This window comes from Camelus bactrianus, chromosome 3 (assembly GCF_048773025.1).
Source record: "Camelus bactrianus isolate YW-2024 breed Bactrian camel chromosome 3, ASM4877302v1, whole genome shotgun sequence".
In the NCBI taxonomy this organism is placed as follows: Eukaryota; Metazoa; Chordata; class Mammalia; order Artiodactyla; family Camelidae; genus Camelus; species Camelus bactrianus.
This window is the reverse complement of record NC_133541.1, coordinates 105,559,711-105,576,137: the sequence shown is the minus strand read 5'-3', so window position 1 is coordinate 105,576,137 and position 16,427 is coordinate 105,559,711. Positions and strand designations below refer to the sequence as shown.

General features: G+C 39.7%; 1 protein-coding gene across 2 annotated transcripts in view; it reads left to right on the top strand.

The window, feature by feature from the left end:
* Nucleotides 1-16,427, top strand: part of JAKMIP2 (janus kinase and microtubule interacting protein 2) — a 152,068-nt gene that overhangs the window by 117,394 nt on the left and 18,247 nt on the right. For both annotated transcript variants that reach the window (XM_010959619.3, XM_010959618.3), the window contains exons 12-19: nucleotides 290-352; nucleotides 2,958-3,056; nucleotides 4,273-4,371; nucleotides 6,075-6,128; nucleotides 6,986-7,051; nucleotides 9,835-9,903; nucleotides 12,315-12,392; nucleotides 14,284-14,487. In XM_010959619.3, coding sequence (XP_010957921.1) covers nucleotides 290-352; nucleotides 2,958-3,056; nucleotides 4,273-4,371; nucleotides 6,075-6,128; nucleotides 6,986-7,051; nucleotides 9,835-9,903; nucleotides 12,315-12,392; nucleotides 14,284-14,487 — 732 coding nt within the window. The remainder of the gene's footprint in view (nucleotides 1-289; nucleotides 353-2,957; nucleotides 3,057-4,272; nucleotides 4,372-6,074; nucleotides 6,129-6,985; nucleotides 7,052-9,834; nucleotides 9,904-12,314; nucleotides 12,393-14,283; nucleotides 14,488-16,427) is intronic.

Here is a 16,427-nt window from a genome sequence, read left to right as displayed (position 1 = left end):
CTTTTTGCCTGTGTGGTCACTTCTGAGTCCCCAGAAGGCTGGTCCTGGATTATTCAGATGGGAAAAGACAGGGCTAGTGAGTGACAATGAAACGGGGGTTAAATTTTCCTGGCAACTTTGGCCCCATTGTCTTGGAATAAGGAGCTGGCCGGGGTGGGTGTCGTTTCTCAGCCGTTGGCAGGCAAATAAACCGGGTGGAGAGAGGACAGCTCTGGCCAAGTGGTTTGAGGACACATGCTCTTTTGTGCCACTCTGAAATGCTGACTGCACCATATTCTTTGTCAAACAGGATTCACACTGGGTAGAAGATAAACAACTTTTCATTAAGAGAAACCAGGAGCTTTTAGAAAAGGTATGTGGGGGCACAACACCCTAGTGGGGCAGAGGAGAAAACGATGAGAGATCCAGGAGCAGCAGGGGTTCCTCTCAGGAGTGGCACAGGGGCTAGGGGACGGGAGGCTCTTCCAGCGCTGTGCTCCCCTCTGCCGCGTGCCCGCCTGCATCTCTGTCACCGCCATCACCATCAGTTATGTGGCACGTGGTGTGCATGGCTCTGCGCTGGCATTGTGCCGACTTGAAAGGATGTGATCCCTGAAACCTATCGATTTGTTACATATATATATATATATATATATATATATATATATATACACACACACTGTATGTGTACTGTATATATATACATACACCCACACGTGCACACATCCTGTGTGGGCGTCCATCTACAAAAGCACTCTGTGAATAACACTCGTTACTTTGTGAAAGGAAATGACTGCAAGGCCATGCTGCAACCGAGCACAGACTGTGCTCTCACTTAATTTTTTGCTGATCTTGCTTGTTTATATATACACACACACACACACACACACACACACAGATATATCCATATATATATATATATTTATTTATATTTTAATGAAAGAACTTTTTAAAAGATGCATCCAAAGCACAAAAAGAGCTTGTACGGGAAGTTGTTCAACAAATCAAGATGCAAAAGCATGGCTTCGGCCCAACAGATAGAATGAATTGGAGTTATCTGAGCACAGGCTTTTGATTTGGGGCAGTGAAATGCAACAGATTATTTTCAGTTCAGATGTGGCTTTGCCTTTGGTCTTTACCATTCATGATGTGAAAAGATTACAAGATAATCTTACGTTATTCTTGACAAAAACAGAATTTGAAAGCCCATTTGAATAAGGGAAATAATTCTGCAGGGCAATCCAGAATTATTTAGAAGTTAGTTTAGGACTGTTTCTACCAATATTCACTAGTTTTGACAAGTAATAAAAATTAAGCACAACACCCCGGTAAGCGTGGAAAGAGAAAGAAGCTTGTCCTCCCTCCCCTCTGGTCTGGCAGAGTTGGGACATCCTATCTCGCTCTCTGTATGATGGGAGACAGAGTTGATGTATAGAAGGTGGGTGGCGATTCCAAGATTGAAGACTGGTACTCTCAGAAGGGTTAGGGGTCCCCATAAAGAAACTTGATGGACATTGGCCCTGGTCTATGAATTCAACCACCTGTGAACCACTAATGCTGTTACTACTGCTAACCACCAGAACCAGGAATCTCCCCACATGTCCCATCTCTGGTCCCAATCCAAGATTCTAGGAAATAGAATCTCTTTTGTGATCTAAGTCAACTTTTAAAAACTTTTGAAAGTTTACTAGACCACAAAAATCTAGTGTAAAGATCTTGAGAGTTTGCTATATTAATTAATGTCACGTAGTATCTAATTTTTCCCCATCTTTATTTTCCTATGAGAAAAAGGTTTTTAGTGGTCTCAGGGGTGCCCAGTAATAAGTGTTATTACATTTGTTTATCATCTAAAAAATTAACTCCCATTATGTCTTCTGTCTGATTTTCTTTGGGCTCAAAGGGGAATTTTTGAGCTCAGATTTCTAAGAGTAAAAGAAAACTGAATCACAATAAAGCTAAGCATTCTCCTTCGAGTGTGTATACTTGAGAAAGAAAGATTCATCCCATATTGAAAATCCCCTGGTTTTTTATTTCTAAACTCAAGATTTTAAGTAGTTACTGTGCAGAAGGCCCATGTCAGAGGCAGCCCCAAGCCCTTTGCAGATCATGACAATTTTCTGATCCCTGGTAGACGTGGACCCTGTCTACAGGAAGAGGCAGGTTTGTACATGACCAACTTAATTTCATGCTTCATCAGGTTATACTAGACACCTTCCAGGAAAGCCCTAAGGGAAAACAAAGAAAGAGGTGTCACTTTGGAATGGGGAGACAGGGAAAGCCTCTTATGGTAGGAGACGTTAGAGCTTGGTGTTCAAGGAAGCGTAGGATCTCCTCATGTAGGAAAGGAAATGGGGGCACCCTTCTCAGGCAGAGATGAGCTCCTGGAGTAATCAGACAGTCAGGGTTTCCAAATTCTAGTGTGTGTGCGATCACATGTGAGTGTGTGCATGTGTAGACATGACAGTGAAAACATTTAAATCCAGGAAGCAGATTATTAAGGGTTTTGAACTCCATGTTGAGGAGTTTGGCCTTATTCTGCAGGTAAAAGGAATTCAACAAAGTTTTGTGTAGGATCAGAGCTGCTTTTAAAAAATTATTTCTCTGACAACTTGTAACTCCAAAAAGAAGAGGTGTCAGTCTCCATTATTCGCCCCATTAAATCTAGTTCTCGGACACTGTCCATGACCCACAGCAAGGGCGTGGTGAGTACACTCAGATTCAGGACTCACAGGGTCTCTAGACTTTATCTCAGTGAATGGAGGTATCCTCCAGCGTTTTTTTCTGTGACCCGAAAAACTCAACCAAAGGATAACTGGAAGGAAAGCCAAAGGCTTGTTTTATTCACATCTACTTGGGATTTGTTTTTTCATGGTCTAGATGATTTATTCACTGAGTAAAAGAATGCGGTCCATGCTTGCTTTGCAAAGTTGTAGATGCTTTTCGCAATGTCCATCTAACTTGAGGATTTACTTTATTAGATAGAAAAACAAGAGGCAGAAAACCACCGGCTACAACAGGAACTACAGGATGCCAGAGACCAGAATGAGCTGCTGGAGTTTCGAAACCTAGAGCTAGAAGTAAGGAAATGATGATAATTCTGATAATAAAAATAATCATAACAATTAACATGCACTGAGCCTGACCTTCGTGTGAGGTGCTGAATTAAGCCTTTCAGATGCATATTCTCATCGGACCTCACAGCCACAACCAAGATTTTCTAAATGAAGCAACTGAGGTTAAATAATTTGCCCAGGTCCTATGACTAGTAAGTGGTGAGACTTTAATGCAACTCAGAATTGTCTGCTCATGCTCAGATACCATACTTTTCAACACTGTTGCCTTCATGAACAAGACTAATGAATCATTTTTAAATAATGTAAATAGTAGCTTTCAAACTTCATCAATACGTCATTGCTTTTAAATGATCCTTTTCATCCTTCATTGAATTCTGACTCAGAAGAATATTACTCCAAGAATCGTATTTCAAAATGTACTCTATACAAAAATATTTTATTGTTAGACCCTTGAATTTATAAGCAGACTTTTTATTCTATAATGCATTTATGCAAAAAGCTAAGAAGCAAGGTAATTTGTTTTAGGAAATACTTTGGCTAATCTGAATAAGTTTCCATCCCTTTTTAAAGTTAATGTCAGTCAAATCAGATTTTGATTATATCACGCAGAAGCTGGCTTAGGGTCTGGTTGAACATATGCTGATATGCAGAGGATAAGAAGATTTATCATTTGATTTCTCTGTTATTTTGCCAGCAATTTCTTCTTGAGGTTAATTCACATTAGATTCGGATAGAGTTAGCAGTTGGTATGCTTCAGTAAAGAAGAGTTAAGTCATCCTTGGTAGCCCACATATCTTACTTATAAAATTTGTGTGGATTGAATATGCAGGAGGCCTTGAGCTGCCATAAAACTTCATGGTCGGAAGAATGTTCTTTGTGACACCTGAAAGCTCTAAATATTCATATAACTTAAAATGGAACTCCACTTTCTGCATTTCCCTGATCCAAAAATTTGCAAGACTGGATGACACCATCCATAAATTCTTCTCCTGCACCTTAGTTGACTAATCAGTTCTTTTCCATTAAATTCAAGCATGAACATCCTGTGGGGGTTTTTTGGGGGGGGGGGGTTGGGGTTTTTGGGTTTTTTTTTTTTGCCAAATGGCATATTGATGAAGTGCTGAAATACCATAGAGAGAACACTGACAACTGGTTTAGTGATTAATCAGTTGTTGCTTTTTTTTTTTTAATTCCCATATATTCTTCACTGTATTTCAAGGAAAGAGAGAGGCGATCCCCTCCATTTAATCTGCAGATTCACCCATTCTCAGATGGTGTGAGTGCTCTCCAGATCTACTGTATGAAAGAAGGTGTCAAGGTAGGCAGACGTTTCCTCGTGTATGTTGTAGAAAGTAGAAAAACTGGGAATTGGAAAAGGGGAGGTTGCTTGTGGCTGTTTTGTCTTCCTGTCACTGGGTGTCATTTTGATACAAACTATGTAGGCACTGAAAATTGTGACATGGGGATTTCGCTAGAACGCAAACAAAACATGTGGCAGATGTATGAATGGTCTCAGCAGAAAAACACAGGAAGCCATGATTGTTTAGAACAGAGTAACATAAAGAGTGGTACAGAATCAAAATATTTATGAAGATGGTTACCCTCAGTTCTCTAGAGGAAATAGTAAGTAAGTGTAGTACTTCAAGAAACATAGTACGAGGATGCCAGATAAAAAAAGTATGTGTTGAGCCCCTTTGTTGTGCTGTTCTCAGTGCTGCAGAACTCAGTCTTGGAATTTCAGTATTAGAAGAAACCTTGAAATCATCTCGCCCACCATCTCTTTTGATATGGGTGATTTAGGGAGGATTTCTCTTTTGGAAGGTCTTGGGGTGTAGAACATACGGCTCACTTGGACAGAATAGAATTTTATCTTTAGCGATACTGGAATACGTTGGAAATATAAAGGTCAAATGGAGGTGGCTCTGTCTCCCGGAAAGTATATTGTCCTTCAATATAGTGAAATCACAGAGTGCCTGTCTCTCCCAGAGGTAAAGCTAGGGAGCCCCCTCCCTTCCTGGTCCCCCCTTTACCTTCTGCATGGCCTTCCTGCTCCCACTCTGAGCTGCTGAGTACACCTGCTTTAGTTGCCTCCTCTCTACCTGTGAGGATGAGCTGGACTTTTGTGTTCCTGGCAGTGGGGATCTGCTATAATGCTATCTGAACATGAGTAAGAGGAGAAAGTGATGCTAATGAGGTAAAAAATGGGGGGAGGGGAATTAGGTAGAAAATTGTGCTTTCTTGTCTTCCATCTTAGACCACTTTCATGATGTTTAACCTTCTGGCCTTTCTGGCCTGCATGAAAATTTGTAAACTGAAGCAATTATTTGATTCAACTCTAATTGAATGAAAAGCACTTTGTCTTTTCCTTAGGTTTTTTTTTTAGGTAAATCACAAACAACTTATGCCAATGCGTGTAATTTATATCCAAGGGAACTCTTTTAAATGGAGTGCTGCTTTAAACTGACTCAAGGAATGTAGTAAAAATCAGCTGTTTCCATAGGATGAAATCAGTGCTCGAAACCTAAAAAATGGAGCTGCACTGTGGCTTTCTATGTGGCAGTTAAAATCTCAACCAGATCAGAATTCCATTAATTAGAATGAAATTGATTGGTTATTTATATTTATTACTTGTTACTTTTTTTATACCTCAAATTTATAAAAATTGAAACAACTTTTTGACAATTATAAGAAAAAAAGTTAATGAACAAATTCCAAATCCTTACAGCATCCTAGACTCTTTTGTATACAATGTCTTTATCCTCAAGATCAGCCTATGAAGGAGGTATTTATTGTCTCCATTTTGCAACTGGCGAAATTGAAAATATACCATTAAGTAGTTTTCCCAGGTTCACACAGCTTATAAAAAGCAGACTGTAAACATAAAACCAGCTGTTCCTAAATGAAAACAACCCAAGGAAGTCGAGGTCTTAAAATGCCCCATCTAACTTAAGGCTCAGGCACTGATAGAATGGTAAGTCCCATTTGTGTCTTTGACTTGAATGTATCTCCTTGATTTTCCAGGATGTGAACATCCCTGATCTCATAAAGCAGCTAGATATCTTGGGTGATAACGGGGTAAGTAATGAATTAAGTGTAGTAAAGATATGAATTTGCCTAAAGAGAAGCAAGAAATACTTGCCAATGTATTGTGTGTAAAATGCCATCTTCACTTAAGCATGTGACTTCCTGAAGAAGATCAACGATTTATCAGACCAGTCGGCTGAGGGATCGTAAGGCTCTCTGGAAGGTAGTGGCAGAAGTGGGAACTGTTTTGGTGCTATTCCTGGGCAGGTTTCAGGTTTGAATGCCGACCACATCTGCGGTGATTAAAGCTAATTACCTTTCTGACTATTGCTGGGAAGCATCTGGCGTGAAAGTAATCAGTCGTGCATTTGCAAATACTGCAAAATAGTAGGGTTGGTGGCAGCCCCATAAAAATGGACTAGGAAACTGTCATCCCTCTTCTTTCTAAAAACACCCTCCAGGCAGGGTCAAGGCATATCAGTTCAGGGGGAGGACCATTCATTGCAATCCTAGATGAATGATGCATGTAGGCTGAAAGAGTCATGCAGTTTTTTCCCTTGAAAAATTATCAAAGGAGAGGCAGAGTCAATTAGATCACATCAAACTGCTATGAAGAGATTACTCTATTTCATTTTGGCTTCTGCTTTTCTTATGACAATGAAGTATGCTGACAGTGAAACAGATCAGGTCAGTACTAGAGAGATTTAAAAAATCACATTTAATGTACTTTTTACAGGTGTTGAATGAACTCTTTGTTAAGAATTATTACTAAATAGAATAGACCATTTGTGATGTTCCTGCATACATGGCAGGCAAGTTAGGCAGTATTTTCTGTTAGTATAAATATTAAAAAATATATCAAAAAGTGTCTTCAGCTTATTTTCTTTCTTTCTTTTTTTTCCCCACAGAATTTAAGAAATGAAGAACAAGTGGCTATAATTCAGGCCAGCACTGTGCTGTCCCTGGCAGAGAAGGTAATAAATTATACCAACATTTAGATCATCATCTCAGTGTCTGGCTTAACACCTAAAGTAGCAGGGTCAGGCTGAAGGACATTGTCTTTGCATGTGATTTTGCATTACTGAATACCTAGTAAATATTTCATTCCTCAGAGTGATAGAATCCAGATAGAATGAGAGCATGCAAAAGAAGTCTACACACTGCTTTAGGGTGGGTGCATAATACTTGCTTTAAAGTCTCTTAAAAATATAATTCTTAAATAGTGGAAACCCTGGATTACATTATTTAAGCCCTTCTTACCCAGCTGGGACACTGATAAAGAAGTTTTGTTGACAGATGCTAGCCTGGAGCTTGGCTCTCTTTATGAGCTTTTCCTTGGGCACGTACCTACCAGTTGTTCCCATCTGATTTTGTTAACTTGGTGGCTCCCTGCAGCCTCATTCAGAAAGCCCAACCTGGAGACCGGAAGAAGAGCAACAGTGAGGGTGCACTCGCCCCCTTGTGTCTAAACTTAGTAAATGCAAGACAGAGAAAAAAGGAGAGAGCCAAGTCAAGAAGCCTGGTACCTGGCTGTAGTGAGGAAGCCTTGAGAATCAGCACATAATCAACAGTCCTGTGAACATGGTTGCATAAAATGAGAACTGTAATATAAATTCCTTGAGATGCTTTCTAGTTCCTAAATGTATAAACAGCTTGTTATAAATTAAATGAAACTGTGAGCAAGGATTCACCTTGCTCCAATCTAAAATTCTACAGGTCAGATGACCCAGTTAAGTTACTCAAGCAAAACAATGACATAAAGAAAAAATGGCAGAGGGAGAAGGAAGGATTGCTACAAAGTAAAAAGATACTTAAGAAATAGTGAATGATCCATTTTTTTGCATCCCGATTCAAGTAAACCAAGTATTTTTTAAAAAAAGGGATTTTGCTGACAACTGGGGAAATTTTAATATGGGCCAAGGATTCAGATGACAAAAAGAACTGATGTTAATTTTACGGATTCATGGATAAACATTTCTACCTCCAAGTAATTCTAAATATCAACCTTGAACTTCTCTAGACCACGATTTTGAATAGCACTCTACCATCTGGAGGTGTGATCTTTAGCCAGAGGTTGAGCCTAGACAAATTTCCAACAAGCACATCCTATTGTGACTTTGTATTAAAAGTAGTAAGAGCAGTGGCCTTATGTGAGAACACGTTGTGGGCCAGGCACTGCGCTAAATGCTGCCTGTGCATCGTTCGTTGTTCCTCACAACCGTCCTGTGTTCATCCACTGTTTTCATTTCATCCGTGAGGAAGTTGAGGCGTGGGCTGTTCATTTCTTGTCCTGCATCATACATATGGTAAGGCTCAGAAGCCCGCTTATGCACCTGTATCTTCAGCCCATGACCGAACTACTTCAATGTCTAGTATTCCTAGAAACATGATGTACAAGAGAATTTGTTTCTCCGTGATAACCAGGCAGCAGGAGAGAGGAAGCATTTTAATAAAGCTGGGCGGTACACAATTGCAATACAAGGCTATTTACAAGAAATCCATGACTTTCCACTGAAATTTGTCTCATGGGGGGAGCCGGGTGTACGTACAAGAGCTGAGAGATTAGCACCTCTCCAGTCTCCCCCTGCCTTTCTTTCCCCATGTTCCTTACAGCCAAGGGGCTGCTGGACATGGTGGCACCTTGTGAATATCAAGGCTTTAGTATGTAGAAGAATGCTCAGTGCACCACATAGTTTTTCCCAGATAAACAAAAAAGAAAGAGCTGATAGTGATGCAAGTTTCTAATAGTGTAGAAATATAAAAATAAATCTCAACCAAAAACTAGAGTGTATCGGGTACCTAGTACGTGCAGTACACTGTCAGTAGTGCCTTAGCTTAATCACATCCTTTAATCTTCCTATTATGATCGGTCCCATTTTTCAGATGAGAACATTGAGGCTTAGGGAAACTAGGTAACCTTTCAAGGCCACACAGCCATGAAAAGCTAGGATGGGGATTAGACAAAGGTAGGTTGGCTTCCAGTAACCACACACTTAATTATTATGCTCAATTGACTCCCTAAGGGACAAGTTGATGTTTAACTTGGTAGACACCCATTATAACATTTTGTTCCATTTAACCATATATGTGGGTAGGCTCACATCGTATGATTCAAAGTCTAAATTCATTCAGAGGGTGTTGATCATTTCTGATAACAATGCCAACTAACGGAATGATATATTCTAAATGTTAGGAGAAATAAGTTCTTTATCTGTGATATAAAATGTCTCCACTCAGCAAAAAATGATTCCTCAACATTTAGCTGTAATCAGTTTCACATAGTGAAAAATGGCCATTTCTCCATTCTCACCTGGCCCTCTTTCTTTCGTCATGCTCCCTCTGATCACGGAGAATTAGACATACCTTCCGCTTGGAACTTGCCTCTCACTTTTGCCTAATCATCCCTGATCCGTTCTTTACACTCAGTGCAATTGTCATTTCCAAGAAAGTCTCCCATGATGTCCTCCAATAGGATCAAAAAACGTGTTGGTCCTAATTCACCATCACAGCCCTAGGACCTGGCGCATTGCCCACGTGGTAGACATCAGTGAAGATGTTTGTTGAATGAATGAATGAGTGAATTACTGGAAAATTATAGTCTTGTTTCTGAACTAAGAGAAAATGCACCACATTTTCACTTCAGTTCTTGGTGTGCTTCCTGAGATTTAAGGGGTGGAGACTAAGCCCCTCAGTAGACAGCACCATAAACACCACATCCAGCGATCATGTCAAACATGAGTGTCTTTTTACCCCGTAGTGGATCCAGCAAATCGAAGGAGCGGAGGCTGCCCTGCACCAGAAAATGATGGAACTGGAAAGTGACATGGTGAGTAAAGATGAGATATCAGAAAGATGAAGAAAAGGTGACAAGGTAAATGGAAAATGACTGTTTTCTAGCAGTTTATCTGGCATGGATGAAAGTTTGTAGCCTTGCCATTATTTTGTGAACAGACTGTGGAACAAAATTCTCAGAAGTATCCAACGGTTTTTAGTTATAGTCTCCAAAAATATCACGCTGTATTTTTGTAACATTTCTGAAGCTGATGCTGAAGAAAATCCAGTTAGGTGTTTTTTTTCTTAGGCTCAATAATTTTTCCATAATATAATTATGGTAAAAAATTACAGAAATGGTGGGTATAACTTTGATATTGAAGATCCCCAAGCCACCTCACTCCCCTTAGGATGACTACTATCCAAAAAAAAAAGGAAAGAAAAGAAAGAGCATAGCAAGCAATGATGAGGTGGAGAAACTGGAACCCTGTGCACTGTTGGTGGGAATGTAAAATAATGCAGCCGCTGTGGGAAACAGGATGGTGGATGGTGGCCCAAAAAGTTCAAAATAAAATTACCATATGATACAGCAGTACCACTTCTGGATATATACCCAAAATAATTGAAAGTGAGCTCTTGAAGGGATATTTGTACACCCATGTTCAGAGCAGCATTGTTCACTGTAGCTTAAACCTGTCTATCAGTGAAGTGGATGCATGAATAAGCAAAATGTGGTGTACACATATGCTGGAATATTATTCAGCCTTGAAAGAGGAAGGAAATTCTGACAGATGCCACAACATGGGTGGACCTTGAGGACATTAGGCTAAGTGAGATAAACCAGGCACAAAAAGACAAATGCTGAGTGATTCCGTTTATATATGATACCTAGAATAGTCAAACTCACAGAAACTGAGAGCAAAATGATGGCTGTCAGGAGCTATGAGGAGGAGAAACGGGGACTTGTTTAATAGATAGAGAGCTTCAGTTTTGCAAGATGGATAGAGTTCTGGAGATGGGTCACATAACAATGTGTATGTGCTTAACATTACTGAACTGTGCACTTAAAAGTGGTTACAATTATAAATTTTATACTGTGTGTATTTTGCCACAATTAACTTTCTTTAAATCCCCAAGCCTGGGAAATGGTCATTACTAATTTACAGCAATACACAGAATTTTATAACAGTACTGTCATTGGTGTTATCGTTATTACTAAAAATCAGGTAGTGACTCCTATCAGGTCAGGGAATCCTATAGTAAAAACAACAACTTGCATTTATATAGCACGTCACAGCTGATAACTCATTTGCTTGTATTTTTACACGGGGCTTACATTTTACCAATAGGTTAAGCTCTAAAGTCAAAACATAACAGGAACTGTTTATATTCAAATTACCCTTGAAAACTCTTTAAATGCATAAATATTAATTAAGCAATCAGCCTGTCCCAGGCACTGGAGCTCAGACGTTATCAGGAAAGTTACCAGCAAAACTGCAAATAGACATATCCTCTCTCAAAAGTCATTGCTTAATGCGTATAAAATAAAAAAACCAACAAGGACCTACTGTATAGCACAGGGAACTATATTCAATATCTTGTAATAACTTACAATGGAAAAGGATTTGAAAAAGAGAATATTATATATATAACTGAATCACTTTGCCGTACAGCTGAAACACTGTAAATCAACTCTTTCAATGAAAAATAAAAATAAAAATAATTTTTTAAATTGATGCCATTAAGTTTTCCTTCAGTGTTGGACAAGGTCCTTGTTCCTTCAGTTAAGCATACAAAGAAATAATTGACTTGTGCTTGGGGCTATGTTCTATACAAAGATATATTTTTCAATGCTAATGGCAAAATGCTTGCAGTAGGAGGAGCCCACAGAAACTAAGGACAAGTAAGGGAACGTAAGACTGACATCTCCCAGCTCACCCGGGCTTTGCAGCAAGAGCAGACACTCACTCATTAAGGCGCATCGTGGGTGGAGTCGCCCCCACTCTCTAAATCGTTACCTATCCTTTGTGTCTGCTAATGATACCCAGATGAGTTGGAGTAAGTTAAGATTTTTATCATACAGCTCTGCTTTATTACATTTCACAACATCCTTACAAAAATTACTGTCAATATATTTACACAATTATACTTCATAGTTAGCATCCATAGCATTTATCTTATCAAAATCTATCTTTAATGACATACTCTTTTTTTTCCCTTAATGCCATACTCTTAAATTGGTATAAAAAATTCGTGTGGATTGTTTATTTTATCTCTTATGCTTCTTTCCACTGATTTTTATTTTCCTTATATGAAACTATAAAAGTTGAACTCTTTCCCTTTAAAAGACAATTTTTTGTGATTTGTCTTATAGTAGAATTAGAGAAAACATTAATCCATACAATTAATATATCACTTTCTAATTAAGTAAGCTGACTCTCTTTATTAATATGGCCCTTTTTCTAGGAACAATTCTGCAAAATCAAAGGCTATCTGGAGGAAGAGCTAGACTACAGAAAACAAGCTCTCGACCAAGCATACATGGTAGGTGCCCCTGGCAGGGGAGACACGCAGGGTGCTTATGACTGTAGGCTCCTGAGTGAAGCATCCTGCTTGTCACGCCATGAACTTGAATGGACTGTGACCTGCAGCTCATTTCCTCAGTGGTTTCCAGTTCTCATTTTAGGACAGATATGTCCCTAGCTCTTTGCCATTATAATATTCTTATAATATTTAATAAATATTTCATGACACTTCATTTTTGTAAAATAATGCCTGTTGTTAAATACTATTTAAGTGAAAGAGTGTAGATTAGAGAGAAATTTTATTAAGTCAAATCTGATTGCTGGGAAGCCTAATTTAGTGGCAGAATAATAATGTATTTGATGTTATACATATTTTATAATACATTTATTTCTTACAACAACCCTATGAGGTAGTGGGAATATTATTATTCTTGTATTACACGTGAGGAAGTGAAGGCTCACAGGGAGAAACTTTGCCCAGTTTGGTAAGTAAGGATTAGCATTTAGATCTGACCCCAGACCTTGTGACTTCAACTACCATAATCCAGCCGCGGTAAGAGTATGTGGGTGCACGGGCTGTGCCCTTTTCTCTCCCGCAGAAGGTGGTGCTGACTGAGGAGCTGTGCCAAATTCATGATGCATAGTGCCTAGTGTTGGACCACACCTTGCATGTCTTCTCCCCACCCCTCACCATAACACACAGTAACGACTCAAGAAGAAATGAGGAAACTTAAAAGAGGCACATTTCAAGGAGTTGCTAGTAGAGGTTTTTCTAAGGCTTTCCTGGAAGCAGCCTGACTCACTTTTGGGAAAAGAGTGAAGCACTTAGCCCCTGCTTGTGACAAAGACGAATTAGTACTCCCCTTCCAAGATGAGCAAGAGATTCTGAGCACTGCTTGATGGGGAAGGGAGGGAGTAAGAGTCGGCCGTTCATTAGAGAATAAAGAAGGCAGTGGTTTTTCCCTCCCTTCCTACCCTTTCAGCCTTGCCTCCTCTATCTACACATGATGAAATTAAACTGTGAGTGTATGTGTCTCCCAGGACTGAGTACCCATTCAGACAACTATGTTTAATTTTTAGAAGATGAGATCTGTTTAGTGCAGGACAAGAGCTTGGAGAACACCCCTCACCAGGGCATGTGCGTTTACCTCTGTCAGAGTCACAGGAAATAAAACTGTAGATGTTGGTAACAGTATCTGAAACACATAAAGGAAAAAAAAAAACAGATATAAAGAGCGGTAGACTCCATCTAAAAAAGAAAAGCCTCAAGGACGCATTTTATAGCTAGAACAACTATAAATCTCAGAGCATTAAAAAAAACAGACTGAGCCCACAGACTCAGCTGTATTTCCCGATTTTTATTTTAAGGGGAAAAAATGGAGGCTGTGAAAGCCATCTTCAAGCACAGAGGTGTGTCATGTGGAAGAGGATGGGTTTTGTGCATGAAATCTATCTCCAATTTCAAATATTTTATGTCAGTTTAGACCACTTTTCAATACTTATTTCTAAAAGTATGGCTACCATGATAGATGTCTGTAAGTTATCTGTCAAATTCAAGACAGAACAAGCATTCTCAGCTACCGTTGAGAACAGAAGGATACACGGTTATTATAACAAAAGTAAGGAGTTCCCCAAAATGAAAAGTGTGTGAAATGGAAAGGATCCCAAGAAAAAGAACAACTTTCCCATCATCAGAGAAGTCCACATGTTGGCTAGGTGACTCTTACAGACTCTTATAAAGAGGATCATCAAAAGGGTATTTAGACTGGATAAGCTTTGAAACTTATTGCTATGATCCTGCGAGACTAAACTAGTACACCCCTCCCCATATACACACGTGCGTGTACATTCGCACGGCACACGTAAGATGCTCAGTTCCAAAGTTAGACTTGTCTCATTCCGTTTGCCAGAGAATCCAGGAACTTGAAGCAACCTTGTACAACGCCCTGCAGCAAGAAACCGTGATCAAGTTTGGTGAATTATTAAGCGAAAAACAGCAAGAGGAGCTGAGGACCGCAGTGGAAAAGTTGCGGCGGCAGATGCTGAGGAAGAGCAGGGAGTACGACTGTCAGATCCTCCAGGAGAGGATGGAGCTCTTACAGCAAGCCCACCAGGTGAGGCTCGAGTCACGCCCCCTGTGCACTGCGGCGCTGAGCACACGGGACTCAGTGCATACGCAGCACACGGTATCGAGTGTGGGTACGGACAAGCCTGGGTGCGAGAAGCTGTTTTTATTTTCAGAGGGTGAAATAACTATTGTCTTCCACCTACACTCAGAAACGAGATGATGGTTTTGTAATGAATTAATCGTAAGAAAATCGGCACTGGAGAAGCATCGCGTAATGTTGCTATTTTTGCAACTCCTTTGTCATGAAGCACCCTTTCAGTCTCATGGAGCCTGACTCTGTCCCTTCTGCTGGGAAGCAGGACTCTCTCCAGGACAGAAGTAATGCTTCCCTGCTGTTACTCATCTCAGTCTGTAACCTAGCCTGATTACACAATCTGAGCAGTTGAAAGGGGACAAGGGCCCTGCTCCTTATTCCCAGAACGAAGAGCAACAACGTCAGAGCGTGGACACTGCCTCTCACTTACTGGCATTTGCTATATGTCAGGAACTAAACTAAGAGCTCTACTTACATCATTTCACTCAATCTTCACAATAGCCCACTGCGGTCTTCGAAGTATTCTTCTTATCCCAACTTAAGAGTCAATGATACCTGACTATACTTCAATTAAAAAAATAAAATAAAACAAAAAGAGTTAATGCTACAGAAGATAAGATACACTTAAGTGATTTGCCCAAGATGACAGAGAGTAAGCAACAGAACCAGAATTACAACCCAGATCAGCCTGGCTCCAAGGCCAGTGCACGTAACCAGTGCATCATACTGTCTTACACAGCTTGCATCATCTATCATTTATATGATTTATCTAGACAAGCAAGGCTCAAAATAGACATCCAATATTAACATATAGCCAAAATTCTTAATTCCAACTCTTTGTTCATGTCATAGCTTAATAGGCAAAGATCAGGGTCCTGGTCAAAAAGCAGACTCTGTAATAAATCCAGAGTTGAAAGTTTCAGGCTGTAGTATTTGGTACTCACAAGCTGTCATAACCAACTGGTGTAAAATCCAGATGGGCTATACGAGAAGTAGGAATATGTGGTCATCAGAGGTCAAGGCGAGTGGAAGAGGAATGGGGTTATCTTATGACACTAAAAAGAACAATTTATGGGGAACATTTAGCACACTTCAGATGTAGCCAGGAACTTTGTGGATCTTGCTAGGTTAACAAGTTGCCCAGGATCTTGATAGGTTAACAAGTTGCCCAGGTTAACAGGAAACTCTGAAGCCGTCGTGTCCCAGAGACGACAAACACATGCATGTTTGTTTCAGTAGTTCTTGAGATTCCATCATAAAGATTTAGACTTTGGTCCTGGAAGGAGTTTTTAAAGCCTTTAATAGTAGACTCTATGGTATCATTGCGTTAATGCAGGCCCCCTTTCCTTCTAGACAGGAATGAAAGCATCGTCTGCACAAGTTTCTTCACCTGCAGTAGCATTTAATTAATTTCAGCAAATCAAGAGGTGTGTTGTGGAACTGCAGAAGTGTTTAGTTTTGAGATGGAGAAATAGTTGTCTAAATTTATTTATAATTAAAACCCTGTCATGGCTTATAAGTGTCTCTTCAATCAGCTGAGGTACTTCACTCCCAAAAGAGATGGTCTTGTGTTTCAAGTTATCCAGTCTGAACTGTTAAGTATATTGTATTTCTGAGCTTCAGAGAGTTCCATTGACATTTTCTGTCTCCCAAACAAATTGTTCCTTAGAATATGCCTTTCCAGTTAGTTCTTGCTCTTTGTTTTCCCTTTTAATCAGTAGCTTTGATTTGAGAGAAGTATTCCAGGAGGCACTGGCCAGGAACTTATCATGCATAGATTCTAACTAAATTCTAGAGCGTATCATTAACCATTTATTAGAGATTGTTGTTTGAATGTTTCGGAGTGTGAGAGTAGGATTAGCCACTTTAAACTGGCCCAGAGCAGGCCTCTC